General features: G+C 38.5%; 1 protein-coding gene across 3 annotated transcripts in view; it reads left to right on the top strand.

Moving 5' to 3' along the window:
- Positions 1–15,144, top strand: part of ARHGAP6 (Rho GTPase activating protein 6) — a 340,849-nt gene that overhangs the window by 320,411 nt on the left and 5,294 nt on the right. For all 3 annotated transcript variants that reach the window (XM_065639447.1, XM_065639453.1, XM_065639463.1), the window contains exons 7-10: positions 1,063–1,213; positions 2,351–2,499; positions 5,535–5,714; positions 10,396–10,493. In XM_065639447.1, the coding sequence (XP_065495519.1) occupies positions 1,063–1,213; positions 2,351–2,499; positions 5,535–5,714; positions 10,396–10,493 (578 nt within the window). The remainder of the gene's footprint in view (positions 1–1,062; positions 1,214–2,350; positions 2,500–5,534; positions 5,715–10,395; positions 10,494–15,144) is intronic.

Genomic DNA, 15,144 nt, shown 5'->3' with positions numbered 1-15,144 from the left:
GATTATCACAGACAGTTTGTTTGTGACTTACCTTCTTTCTTCTTTTTGATATGTCTGTAGTAATCCTGGTGAAGAAAGCTGATACCTCAAATTTCCTCTTGTTTAGTAAGATTTAGGTATCTTCTCTCCGAGAAGATATATGTGAGATCATGATACGTCATAATATTAGCAAAGAAACAAAATTTTCCTAGGAAATAGTTTTAAGACATCTTGACTATTTTCAAAATGTGAAAAGAGAATAGAAGGTGGAGCTTTCAACCCAAAGAAAGTATTCTGCTCTTGGTGCTGGGAAATTTCTCAAGAAAGGCAGGCTTTTATCTTTACATAAAGAGTATTGGATGTGGGAGAGAGATTTCTTCTGCTTCGGGAAGTGTGATGCGTTTGAATTATACAGAAGTTATGTAAGGACTGTAGCTGGGAAAAAATAGCGATACCTCATAATGGTATTAGTTTGCTGTTTCTTAACTCCTTAATAATGATCACTTAGTGAATACAACCAAATTAGGAAGACAAAACAAGATATGTGTGGACAAATGCTATGAAGTCTTAGCGAACCTGTCTGCTTACTGCTTATGCTTAAATACAGCCTTAAATCAAAAGAGAAATCTGAGTATAGAGGATATTGACATTCTCTTATTATTAATGTTTTTGTACAAAAACGTAAATGTTACGAAATGCAATTTTAGCCTTTCTGGTCCTAAAATCTACAAATAATGCAGTAAGGTGGTATAAGAAATCCATTCTTGCAGCTTTTCTTATTCTCCCTTTGATATTAATCTTGCATTTCTGCAAAAATCGTATTTACTTAGGCACATTTTTTCATAAAAGAGTGCCTGGAAAGAAAGAATGCTATTTTATTACAGTCTGGTACAAACCTTAAATTATGTATCATGGAATAATTAGCAATTAGACATGAATTGTATCTTTGACCTTGCCAAAAAGTAGTCATGTCCAATCTGGAAAGTGAAAATTAGTACATATACATCTTAAAGTATTTTCTGTGTTGGGATGTACCAACTGGGACAATAAATGACTGTGGTTTTGTGTCATGATCTTTTTCAGTTACGTGAAGAGTTTGACCGGGGCATAGATGTTGTATTAGACGAAGAGCACAGCATTCATGATGTTGCTGCTTTGTTAAAGGAATTTCTGCGTGACATGCCTGACCCACTTCTCACCAGAGAACTTTATACACCTTTCATCAACACACTCTGTGAGTTCTACAGCATCTTGATTCACCAAGTTTTCAAAAGCTTACCTGTTCAAGTTTGATCTTTACTAACCATATTTTCTTTTCTGTGCATTTAATACTCTAGCCTTGATATGCTCCAAATATTTGTGTAGTATTTGCTGAGGTCTTTCTTTGGTTTTTGTACTGTGTAAGTATAGCCCAGAAAACTAGAACAGCAAAGATTTCACTTATTATACCTATTTTTGCATTTGTAGATAGGATGTGATTCATGTTATCTGTTAAATCCTGGCCCTGTCATTGGTTCAGCAGTAGCAGATGACAGACTCCCATTTGAATCCTGCTTATCTTAGCACCATTAATGCTTTTAATTTCTAGAGCTGATCACTGACCAAAAGTCCAGTCTGACTTCAAAAACCTAGCTTCAAAAGTTCAGATTTCATCATAGTTAATGGTCCTCAAAGCCATCATATTAAGTACTCCCAAATGTGTTCCCTAAGACCTGAGTGCAGACTCTCACAGATTTGGGAAAAAGCAAAGTTGGACCCTTCAAGTGTAAAGCTGCTGCCTGGTATGTGCTCTTATCCTTTCTAGCCCTCACGTCTGAGATCCTCCCTCTGTCCCACCTTTGTCACTGGCTACTGTTATGTTTTAGGTGGTTAAAGTGATGGTGGTTGCAGAAAGTCCCTTTATATGTCTATTTGCTTTTCCTGTTTGCCAGTACCTCTGCAAGATGTGAAATTGTAAGAAAACCCATTTAAAATCGCTAAAGCATAAACCTGACTGGAATGCTTCCCAACAGTGCCCTGAATATATCAGTAGCTATTCCTAAATGAATAATTAGAAAATTAAGCAGAATTTTTGTGTCCAGTGACAGTGATGGAGTGGGCAGCATGGACTTTGCTTTCTTAGAGGCTGGGAAAAGATCCTATGGACCTGTGAGCAAAAACACTGGCCAACCAAGGCAAAAATCCCATAACAGTATTTGTTACAGTTTTGATATTTCCTCGGAGTTTTCTCTTTTTCTTCTGCCATTATAAAGGAAGTGATCCTTAAAGAAAGCTATTCTCACACATTCGTTTGGGCTGGGAACAGTGTATTTGCTCTGCTTTCAGGTTAGTTGGAGTGGTTTTCTTAGAATGTATTTTTTTCTCTTCTTAGTATTAGAGCCAGATGAACAGCTAAGCACCTTACAGCTTCTCATTTATCTTCTACCTCCCTGTAACTGCGATACCCTACACCGGCTGCTGCAGTTCCTCTCCACAGTGGCTGGCCACGCAGAAGACGGCACAGACAAAGACGGCCAAGAGGTAAGTCCTGGTCACTCGTGTCCTTTGACCTTGCTTAATTCATGATCTGAAAAGAGATCTTTAAAGCTGTGAAGCAAACACAATGGTGGCATACCCCTGAAAGATAGGAGAGGTTTCATATTCTTGCCTGCACATTTGCCATTTAGTTGTTTACTATGTTCTTAGTGCTGTGGAAGTTTAATTTTTATATGACTTAATCAGTAAAGCATCTACCGCTTCCTTTGGGAGATTCGCAGCATAATCGTCCTTGTTGCTAAAAATGTCTAATGTTATTCATCCTTTTCCCCCTACTTGTTTTATTCTATTCTGTGGAAAAAATACTTACATAGAAAAGTGTCAGGCATTCAAGAGTATGTTTTTTCATTCTCTTTTCATGTTCTGTTATTGCTTTCTTACACGACCTTTAGACATAGCAGTTTACTTCTTGGTTCCCTTAGCTTCTTTGTGTGCACTGGGTAGTGAAGAGTAAAAAAATAAAGGACAGGAACTCCAGCTGTGTCCTTGCAACTGACAGACCTAAGCACTAGTTGGAGTCAGGGTCCATCTTTGCCTGTTTTCCTTCTGGCGTCCTTACTGTTGCATTCTGGACCAAATTCAGTGGAGAGGTTGGAGTGCACCCACCCCGCAGAGACAAGAACTCCCATAGCCGTGTGGCTGGGCTCTACTGAGCGTTCGCACATCTGCATCTGCACTGTTCACACTAGAGAAGATCTGAAAATCCAGGCTTCCCATTTTCTACCAGGAAAAGGCTTGAACTAGTGGGCTGCAATTTTGTCACTGCTTGACAAAATTCTGCCAGTTTAGCTGCGGGAAGTGCTTCTCTGTCCTCTGAACTGCAGCAGAAACTACTTCTGAGGTTGCTTATAGGACTCTTCTGAAAACCTTTGGACACCTTTTGCAGTTAGCTAGTTTCAACAATCAGCACTTTGAGACTGAGTTTTGCTGCATTTCTCCCTCAAGGCGTAACTTCCAACGTGCTGTATGTGACTTCAAGGCCTATTTCACTTTTAAATCCACTTTAAATGCTAGTATTTTTGTCTTTGGCAAGGAGTTGATTAAAAAAAAAAACACGAAACAAAAAACAACTAGACCACTGTGATGGAAAGCATTTAAAAAGAGCAGCCTGTAACAATTTTACTGTGCTTAAAAACATGTATAAGCCAGCTAAGGCTGTGGTCCACCTGGTCCTGCAAAGAGTTCTCTGTTGGTTCAGGAATGTACCCAAGAGGATCTTATTGCAGGGGTAGACGATGCTGCTTAAGAGAATTAATTTAACCCAACAGTTGCATCTTGTATGTGCAATTGGATCACTTTTATAGATAATACAGTATTCTGCTCACAATGATTTAAGCTAGTCATGAATAATTAAGTGCATAAAGGCATAGAGGGCAAGTGAAAGTATTTTATCAGGCTGTTTGCTGTCACCGAAAAGAAAACAGCCAAGCTTTGGCACACAGGCCCTCTTCACCATTTCTTTCAAAAGCCCTTCTTTCGTGAAGATGGATGACTAACTTAATTAAAATTACTCATTCACTTAGTTCCAATGAATATGCTTACAACATTTTTTAAGGGATGCCCGGAGGCTGCCCTTAAGAAAAGACTCACTGTTTGTACAAGCAGGCTGCACATGCAGATCTGGGCACAGCCCCTGGCACACTCCAGGCACCCCGTGTCTGTGCATCCTTGGTGGCTCAGTGCTCTGGCAGGGTTTAAAAAGCAGGTGATCCGAAAAACAGCCTGGGTGCACGGTGGTACGCAAATTAGGGAGTGTGCTGTACTCACAGTTGTGCTGGGATGTCTCTCTAAACACGTGTTTCTAAGAGCTAACATGTTTGTCCCGACTGCCCATGCACCTACTTAGTGCAGATGGCTTTCCAAGATTACACGGTGGTCCCACCGATAAAAGGAAAAGCTCTTTTTACTGTCATCTCTATACTGTTTAGTTGAGCTCTGTAAAAATTAAACCAGGTGCAGTCGGTGCACAGTTGTAAGTTTGACAGCTACAAAAAAACCCGAAAAACAAACGAAGCAAAAACTCAAAACACCAACACTTTGAAAATACTAATTTTTGGTACCTCTTCCTCTCCTTTTTTAAAATTAATTAGGTCAAATGTAACTGAAACAAATGAAAAATAACTCTCATTATATTTTTTTGTTCTTTAAAAAAACTTGCAAGAAATACTGGGTCAACAGCTGAAATGCACTTACAGTCTTATATAGTCAAACTACTGGCATATTCTTCTGCTTTCCCAGAATAGCAAGCAAGTGGGAGGCACAGAGGGGAAGCACATGACCCCTGCTTTTTGCTTCTTTTAGAACAGGAGGAGAAAAAAGTAGTCTGATCACAGATACGACAATGAAAATTTTGGTTGAATAACCTATATGACATGTTTTTCATATAATTTGTGTCTAGTCTGGCATGTATTCCTGGCCTTCTACTTTCTCCAAAATCAGGTTACTATTGCTTCTTTGAGCCCAGAGTTATAAAAGCAGGAAAAAAGGAAATAATCCACCTAACAAATAAACATTTGGCATGTTCTAGGAAACAATCAAAAAGACAGGAAAATACTAATAAAAATAATAAGCTTGCTCCTTAACTGTCTGAACTGTTTAAACATGAAAAAGTGTGTTTTTTTCTCACTGTATCTGTTTCAAATCATGAGTGCTACTTGAGAAAGCTAACAGTTTTTAGTATTCGGTCCTAAGAGTTCAGAAGAAGTATGCTGCTGCTGAGCTTCTAGGGAATAAGGGCAGGCAGCACTTCTACCTTCTACTCCAGTCCTTGTGAAAATATATCCAGAAAATCCACAGTGCTTGTTGCAGAGATGTTCAAACATGGTGTTTCAATATCTCTAAAAATTATTCATTTTTTATTTGACTAACACTCAGTTTCAATGAATGAAGCATCTGCCAAATCAGGAGATGTATTTGTGTTTATGTGTGTGTGTGGGTGCGTGCATATAGATGTGTGTATATGCATGTCTCTATACATTAGATGCTGGGAAACCCCACCTCATTTATATTTTGTTTTCTAGATTACTGGGAACAAAATGACATCACTGAACCTGGCTACCATCTTTGGCCCTAACTTGTTGCATAAGCAGAAATCTACAGACAAAGAATTCTCCGTTCAGAGCTCAGCTCGAGCTGAAGAGAGTACTGCTATCATAGCTGTCGTACAAAAGATGATTGAAAACTATGAAGCCCTTTTCATGGTAGGTGGATGTCTCTTTGCGTTACTCCTATGCCTTTTTAAGTTAAAGGAGGAAATACCTGGTGGTATTAAAGTAGACTAGATGAAATAAACTATGGAAACTGCATTCAATTAGGGTCAGTTATTATTGGTAGAAAAGGTAGTCTGTCAAGCAGAATGCTTTTCATTAAGCAATAGTATTAAAAGTGTATACTTGCATCTTGTCTGGAACGGTTTCTGTGAAGATAGAAGTATCTTTCTTAGAAGATTTCTGTCTTTGGAAGTCATGGGGTTGGCTATTCAGTTGTATACTAAACAACACACCAGCATTGCTCATTAGTTTTGAAGACCAGATTGATTCAACTGCCCGGTTTTGGAAGTCAGGGAGCCAATTTTTCTGCAGGGATTAAAAGATCCTTGGTTAACTTAAGGAGCAGCCTCCCCTGCCAAAGAGTTTCTTCTTGGTTGGATGCAAAGGAACAACCAGTTGGATAAGAGGAATAAAGCATAAATCTGTGTAGTTTGTGAGTTCCCTTCTGTTCTCTTGCTGAAGCGAGGAAGTTCTTCATGAAAAGGAGAATCACCTTGGACTTGGATGTGTTGTTTACTTAAGATGCAGCTTAGTTACATCACATTCCTCATGCCTACCAGTTACCTAGACAGTTCATTCTGTGGCTTTACCTTTTCCACTTTTTGTCTGCAAAAGTATAGGTCAGCTCGTGCCTGAGAGGACCCTGCTCTGGGGCAGCAGAGGCCAATCAGACCTAGTGGTGGGCACATGTGTCTTAAAGCCAGTAGTCTCAAAAAGGTGAAAATAGCTTTGGTTGTTGTGTCTTGAAACTAAGTGGTACCGTATGTGGCACTGAGGAGATCAGTTCCCAAAGCAAGAGGAAGAACACTCTGGAAATCTCCCTTAGTGCTCCAGCAAAGCTGGGTGCTGGATACCTTGATGGGAGAGGATGGATAAGCCTGGACTGTGGGCAGGCGGACATGATGACCAATGTAAGGGGAAGGCATCTACCAGATTTCAACAGGGAGAAGAGCATGAGGAAGCAGTCACGAGCCCTGCCTGTCTTAGCCTCAGATGAACTTCGTGGTTTTGTCATTTTTGCCTCACACTGTATTGGCTTTCATTATACCCTTTGCTTTATTTTTATTCTTGTTCCAGTGAAACAGTCAATTTTTTTTTTTTTTTTTTTAGTACTTTTCACAGTTTGAGAAAACTTTAGGTGCTATTTTTCCTTCCACAGCGGTAAAGGAAAGTGACAGAACTTCACTCTTGTGCGAAGGTCTGCTGGCCCAGAGTGTGGATGGCACTAGCAAGTTTAAAATAACACTTGAGTAAGAATGCTTGCAATATTTGAAGTTTTCTTACTGTTGTTTCTCTTTAAGAACACTTTAAAAGCACAGCCACATCTCAGTACATGATACTTAGGCACACATCCCAGCTTTTCAGTGTGTAAAGTGTGGGGCTTAGGGTTAGACTAACCTGCATGTGGTCTCTTTTAATTGTGAACGGATTTACTCCTTCTCTTCAGTGCTTGCGTTTTTATCTGAAGGTTAAACACAGTGTAGGGAAAAAAGTGAGTTTTCTTTTGTTTTCCAGAGTAATTTTTCAGATTGTGGAGGGAGATTAGGATTAGATTTCAAAACGAGAGGCTAGCTGGATATGAGAGAAAGGCAAACCTATCTCAGATGCTTTCCTGAAGCTCAAATACATTGATATTAAATTTCTAGAAATGTCTAACAGTGGAGAATCTCTGAGTGCTTTCACTCTTCCCATTGCCATGGCTTAACAGACAGCATGGCAAGTTCTGCCTGTTTTCTGGAGTAATATCTAGACTCACACGTGATACTTGATCTGTAGGATTGTGTCAAATTGCTCATAGTTAGTAATTTAGGAAGCTTCTACCAGGGTTTACTTTCATCTTTTTCATGTTTTCATCAGCAGCACAGAGAGACTTTTTGTATTCCGAAGAGAATTAGCACAGCGCATCATTTGGTAATAGGTGCACTGAAAGGAAAGGACTTGTGCATGTAATTGTAATAAAACTCTGATCCTTTGAAATCAGGCAGCAGCAATTTATTTTCCAAACCCATAGGAGTGCGGCCAAACCAGAACTGTTGCTTATACTTGTCACTATGCTACTTACAAAAAGAAAAACATCTGGACTCAAGCCTTCAGCTGCAGCTGTAACATACAGTGTATTGCTGCTAAGGTGTTCTTGTGTTTGGTTTATTTTTTTTTCTGTTACTTTTGTATATGAGGAGGTTATAAAACTCTGATTGGCTTCAGCATTGAAACAGGAACATTTGTGAAATAAAACCTAGGAAACCAGGATGTGTCGTGGCACCCAGACCACAATATCAGAATGATTCTGATGTATTGGTGGGTCAGGAAGGTTCAATTTTTTAGAACAACCCAGGATACTGGGGACATTGACATCAGTAAATGCAAACGTGTATTTCGTGTAGAAGATAGATTCTGACCTTGCTTCATCGATATTAAGGATGTTAAGGCTGAATGCAGGGAGGCACAACTCAGCCACAGTTTGTCTCATTGGCTTTGACCTGGTATGGAGGATGGAGAAGAGCAGCTTGGTCATGCGTTTTCATCTCTTAGCACCCAAATTCAGCCCTGCTGCAAAGAAGCTCTACACAGTGTCTGAAATGTCATACTTTTACTGTGCCACATCAGCAGAAAGGGACAGCACAAAGGAGACACTTCAGTGGTCTTTCCACCCTTCTGTGCCTCAATAGCCATGACTCTTTTTTAGCACCCAGCCCCAAAATCTCAGAATGTCTCTCACTGTACTGGAGACCTAACAACCCCAGAGCTCTCTGATCTGTCCCAGTATGTGCTTGACAGCTGCAACAGCTGTTATTTCAGCAGTGCCTTGGCTTCCCTTCTGTCCCTGAATTTCAAGTTCTCATCCATATACTCAGCCACAATTGCCAGTTAAACAATTAATTCAATAATAGTTATTGCAGCCTTGTTATGTCTTCCTGAGATACCAATACAGGAATTCTCTTATAAGTGTATGCTTATAATTACATGTATATCATTTCCACACTTACTTACCTAAACTGTAGTAAATTGCTGCACAAGGGGAAACCCGAAACTCAGTAGATATTTAGCAAGGAGACTGACAGTACAAATCCAGTTGAAGGATCATAGATTAATATGCCTTCATTCACTCAGATAAAAGTCCTGTAACTTGATAGAACTGTTAAGTTTGGGGTTTTGCAGATGCTTTCAGTTGGAACTGAACTTCCTCTTGGCACTTTTTCAGATGCATTTTTATGGAACAGAAGACTGATTTGTTATATTTTTAATAATGGAAAATATAATTTTATTTTCCTGACAAAGCCATCTCACATAGATAGATTCTTACAAGTTTATCAACTTGCTATAAAGCTGAATAGTAAGTCACATTACAGAAAGACATGAATTCTACTTTATCCTCAAACTTTATCTGGAGTTTATTCTACTGTATAGAAAGACTGTCTAAACAGAGAAGTTACAGCATAGTAGGTTTCCAAAAATGTATTCTTATGAAGAGAAGATAATTTATTTAAAGGCTAGTGTATCAATGACCATCAGTAAGATATTTTTCCAGCTTAGAGGCTAAATACCATTTTTTAAAAGGAATATGTGGTCACACAAGTTTTTCAAAGAGATTTTGGGTCAGTTCAAATTAAATTATGCATATCTTCATTTATTTTCAAAGAATTTCATTTTTTAAAGAAATATGCCTTTTCTGTAACTTGATTCCCTGAATACCTCCCAAACTGAGGTATTCCCCCAAGTAATCTATCAGTAATTCTATTCCTATTTCCTAGGAAATGTCAGGGAGAACAAATGGCCCGTGCAGTGTGACCTGAAGGTCAAGAGATTCAGGCTCTGACAAATTGCATCCAGAAGCATGTTGCACAGTTGATGACCCCTTGCTGAGATTGTCTTGCCTCCAGCTCCATTCCTCATGAGTGAACCTGGGCTGTTAGTTCAAGTTTCTCAGATGGTTTCATCTGTTCCAGTGCTTTGAAGGTTGAGTTGAATGTTCCACTATATGTGGACAAACTGACTTAAGGATTGATAAAGAGTCATGTAAAACGCAGTTGGTAGCACAAGGTTTACTTGGGCAGGTCTGGAGTGCCATTCATGCGTCTTCCCTGGGAGATGTTGCTATTGTAGCAGCTGAAGCTGTCAAGTGTTTTGAAGGTTCATCTCCATATAAAGTGCACTAGAGAGAGTTGGCAAATCAGAAGGCCAAACTTCGAAGAGGATGACACAAATTCTGACTGAGCCTGTTGCTACTATCCAAAGTCCAGAGTGGCTGGAGATCCGGCAGGACCCACTTGTAAACCTGAGTTATGGACAGATGAATTCTGTAATTATTCAAGTTCTGATTGAGCATAAGTAGTGAGCAATCCCACTGTTGTTATCAGATGTAATACCCAGCTAGATACCAATGGGTTATTCAGCAGTAGTCAGCATTTGTTAATGTACAAAGTGATCTTTAGTCCTACTTCACCTGTTGTGACATGAAGTTTCTCTTTTAAGTGGAAACTTCTGAATATCTATTTTATATACTCTCCGTAAATGTACTTGCACTTGGTCTTTTAGATTGAGCATAGTGCCAGAATTAATGTATGTGAAAGGATATTAATCTCCAACTAAGTATTTTTTATTGTCTTTGTAGGTTTCCCCTGACCTACAGAATGAAGTGCTCATTAGCCTGTTAGAGACGGACCCGGATGTTGTGGACTATTTGTTGAGGAGGAAAGCTTCCCAGTCATCGTGAGTAATCTGGTTTTTCATAATCCCTGTTTCTGCTGGGAATTTCTGTCTCCCACCGGAAGTGTTTGAAAGGTTCTAGTTTTCCACAGCTCTTCTGCACTGTCTACAGTGGAGTAGAAATACCCTTCCCATTACACAGACTCTGCCAAAGAAATTATGACTCTTGTACAGTGTTTTCTAGAGACAAATCTTGTTTCCTGACAGAGGAAAGATTGTGTCCTGCTGCAGGGAACAGAACGACATGTACATAAAAGTATTCAGTGCACTATTATCTGACAGGATGTATTCTAGTGATCTACTGGTTCATGTTTTGGGTTTGTTGTACTTTTCAGTAACAGGAGGCATGTATTACACTATCCTTGAAACACAGCCTTGCGTGCCTTAACACAATCACGGCCAACCTTTTGACCAGTTTGTTGTTCTTTTCCTACTGTACACGCATAGGACATTGTAAACAAGTCAACTGCCACAACAGCAGGTTTATGGAGACTCTTTGGATGTTATTTAATTGTATGCTTTGTGAGAGATCTGAAGCGAAATTAAAATCACACCAGTCACTACAGCAGTTATGATCCATAACATATTCCAACTTTGAGTATGGTGTATATATGCCTAAACCCGTGTGCCTTAATGCTATGAGCTTGTACATTTGGATTAATGGGATTCCTGGCTTTCTTATGGGACACACAGTCATTGCCTTTATTCTAGTGAATCCCAGTACATCAGACCCCAAAATTACGAAATTTGACAAGCTTGCTTTAAGTAATTTTAAGGGGCATCCTAGACTCTAAGCTCTCTGGGACAGGTTGGACTTTGTCTTCCTGTGTGTTTGGAAAGTGCCTAGTGCATTCAGAATATAATTAAAATTGAATTCATACAGTCACTTAACTATGATTTTTTTCTCTCCCTCTGAACATTGTATAGTTGGAGGTAATGTAATAGTGTTCCTGGCTTTAAAGGAAGAGATATAAAAGAAATTGTATAATTAACACATGGAGGAAAAAGCTTTCTTTAATTATAAAAATTAAAACCAAAAATACATGCAGAATATATCATGTGTTGTAAAGGATTTTATTAGTTCGTTGATTTAACCACATGACCACGTAGCATGCAGTAGCAAATTATCACAGATCATCTGATTTGTGGTAGTTGCCTCTGTGTGCTTTCTTGGTGTACCACAGACATGAAATCATTTCAGTTCGTTTATGTCTGGCTGACAAGTAGCTGTGTGTATCTTTAGATCACAATAAATGCAGGATAATTAGAGGCGCCTTAATTATCTTCTACATTTGTTTCACATTTGCCATGATCCAAGACCACAATTAGGAGAGATACTGCAAATCACATGACATATGATGAAGTCTGTAGAGACTTCTTTCTTTAAGCCCCCCGTTTGCAATGATCATGTTATTTCTAACTCAAGCTAATAAAAAGCTTCATGCTGGATTTCACCACCTATATATAATAATATAAAAACATAAAATTGTATCTCGCATGTGGCTACACATCAATTGATCATAAATTTGTCACAAATCATTGTGGATGTAACAGATCATTGTTAGATCCTGTTTCCTTGAAGTTAATTCAGCTTTCCTTGAGCTTCCTTAATTTTCTGCCAGCATGCACACCTACAGGAGAAAAGGGATCTTTTGTGCAAAACTGGTCACAACTGACAAAAGAGGTTTTGTAATAAAAGGTTACAAAACCAAATAGGAACATATAGCTACACTAGTATCAATTTATTGTATTTTCAGTAATGGGCAGATTGAAGTATCACTGAGATAGGGAAAATGTACTGTCTGTCATTTTTATTCTACTCTGCTATCATGTAAGTGATTTGTTCTTAATGAAACATGCTTTCACTGTGATTCCAACTTTTTGGTTAAGATATTCCAGGCAAGTTGCTTAGTGTTATTACTAAGAGTGTGATGCTCTTAAGAGATTAATTTGTTTCAGAACATAATTTCTATCTTGAGGCTACATATTTGATGCTATTTTTCCTGTAAGAAATGTGAGGCAGCAGACGACAAGGATATGTTGGTCTTGATTTGATAAAAATGAGCCTCCAAAATATGTCCTTATTATTCTTGGAAATTTCCTGGTCATGTACTCAAGATCCAAATTTGGATCCGTGTAACAGAAAACTTTACATATTCTTGAGACAATCTGCATCAGAAAAGCTAGTTGGCTGCATAGCATACAGTATGGAATAATTTTCAAGATGTTAGTGTCATATTAGTGGCTCCGAAGGTCCTGCTGCTGCTATTGCCCTCACATCTCTGCTTTCGATGTCATTACGAATGCTTTCTTGGCTCTGACCTAACAGAGAAAACACGATCTCTTTTCCTCCCCAGAGGAGGACAAATCAGATGTTCCTCATCTTTCAGTTCTCTTAAGAGCTGAGCATCACGAATGGTGTGTCAGGGAGTTTATGGAAGTCGTTCGTGGTAAAGCAGTAGTTACTGTTGGCAGCAATTATGAAATGTGCTTTTGTGGATGACTTCCTGACGTTTTGTATGTTGGCTTGATGACAATGGAATTTGGGGGTTCCAGCTGTAAGATGAAGCATCTTTAAACTAACACAAAAAATAAAATCTGTTTCTTATGATTATTTATTGCTTATCATGGATAGTAGTCCTTTCAGAGTGAAGGAGTTTCAAAGTGATAGAATTTTCAAATGTCTTTGGATAGTAGTGATGGGTTTTAATCCATCCTAACCTGTGGCACAAAGGTGAAGCCATGCAAACAGGCCATATAGTGTGTATAAATGCAGTTTTCAAAGCTGCAGAGGCTCCCTGGATCATTGAGTCCTCTACCCTATTACAGTAGCAACCACATCATAAGCCAGTAATAGTCTGTTTTCTTGGTGTCACCTGTGTTGCTCAAATATGTGCGGAAATTACTACTGCGTGCTGCCAAACCATCACACTCTGTATGATTTGCCTTTTGTAAGACATGATAGTTTTCCCACTCAGAAGCTTTAAGGTATAACAGAAAAGGATTTCTGACAAAACCAGGAAGGGATTTCCTGTTCTGATGACCTTGATGCCAGGAGAAAAGTAGGAATATCCCCAGCAGAAGTAATTATTAACATTTTTCCAATTCACCCATGCAAGTAGACTCTGGCGGATAACGTCAGTTCAGAAGGATGCCAGTTAAAAGGAAAAGCCCAAGACTCCTTCATAGTGTAGTTGATTTTTAGTTTGGAATCTGAAATAATATTTTTTGAACACATATGTCATAGGTTTCTTCTGCAGTGTTGAAATCTTCCAGTCCTTACATGTAACCACTTTTTAAGTCTTTTCCTTAACATAGTTCATAACTACAAGAAAATACTTTATCTGCCTTCCCATTTCTCATATTTGATAGTACATAATGTTCTGTTATTCTTTGTGGAGACCGTAATTTACCCTTATTCATAGACTGGATGTAGATGAATGGGTATCTTGCACAGAATTTACATTTGCCTCCCAATTTAGTTTTTACCCAGTATGTGGGTAGAGAATCTCACAGCTATCCAGGGGAAGATGACTTTTGAATTTTAGTAAACATCTGTTTGCTACTGAACTCAAACCATCAAGTAAACAGATGCAAAAGATTTGTTGTAAGGAATATGTGAGAATTCATTCTTTATTTGGAAAGATGCTAGCCAAAGTCTTTTGCAAGTTGTGTTTTATTTTGTTCATGAAGAGCATGGTAAAGCTGCAAATGTACGAGATCAATTTCCAACTTTGAAGCATTAAGTCCATTTTGACGGTTTCTTGCAGTAAGATTGGCAGAGGCCACAGGCATTTTCTTTGATTTTTAAAACTATTTTTTCTAAACAAATTTGAAAGTGATATTTTATATATATATATATGTGTATATATATATAATTGCATGGGCTTACTAGCAGAAACTGTAAATGAATTTAGAAACTTGAACATTTGGATCTTTCCAAAGACTTGACAGTTTCCATTCAAGTAAATTTTTATCAGGAGCTCTGTCTTGAGAAGAGAGAGACTGTAAAAGGTGGTGCTTTTGCCAACAAAGGTTGGACCAGATGATCCTTGTGGTCCCTTCCAACCTGGTATTCTATGATTCAAGGTAAGACATGAAAACAGTGTTTCACAAAGCTCAAGTTTATGTTCCCACATTCTCTCATTTCCATTTCCCTTTCCTCTATTCCTTGTGTTACCTTGCCATGGCTAAGGGTGGTGTCCCTCTCTCTTTTCCCTGTGCAACACAGTCAGGTTTTGATCCTGCAATGATTTACATGTGATAAACCTTATTGGTGTCACCATTAGTACTAAGTACATCTGTATGCTTCCCTTTTCTCGCAGGTCTTTCTGATTCTTCTAAAATTCCCAAGACATTGCTTAAATCTTGTCTTAAATCACACTCACTACAAAAGCTTTTTTAGAACTTAGGAGGGCAGAAAGAAAGGAGTAAGGGACAAAAAAATATTTGTGATGGAATTGTACATATTTTTAAAAACAATGATTCTTCAGTGTGTGGCTGTTTATAGATTAATTTACATTGGACTCATCTTCAGATAAGAAGTTGAGATGGGAAGTTATATCATTGAGGCATGATTTACTTTGTGCTTGTTTTGGTGGTTTGTTTTTTTTTTTTTTTGCTTTTTTTTTAATGACTCCCCAGCATTACTATA

This window comes from Caloenas nicobarica, chromosome 1 (assembly GCF_036013445.1).
Source record: "Caloenas nicobarica isolate bCalNic1 chromosome 1, bCalNic1.hap1, whole genome shotgun sequence".
NCBI classification, from domain to species: Eukaryota; Metazoa; Chordata; class Aves; order Columbiformes; family Columbidae; genus Caloenas; species Caloenas nicobarica.
This window is presented reverse-complemented; position numbering and strand designations above follow the sequence as displayed.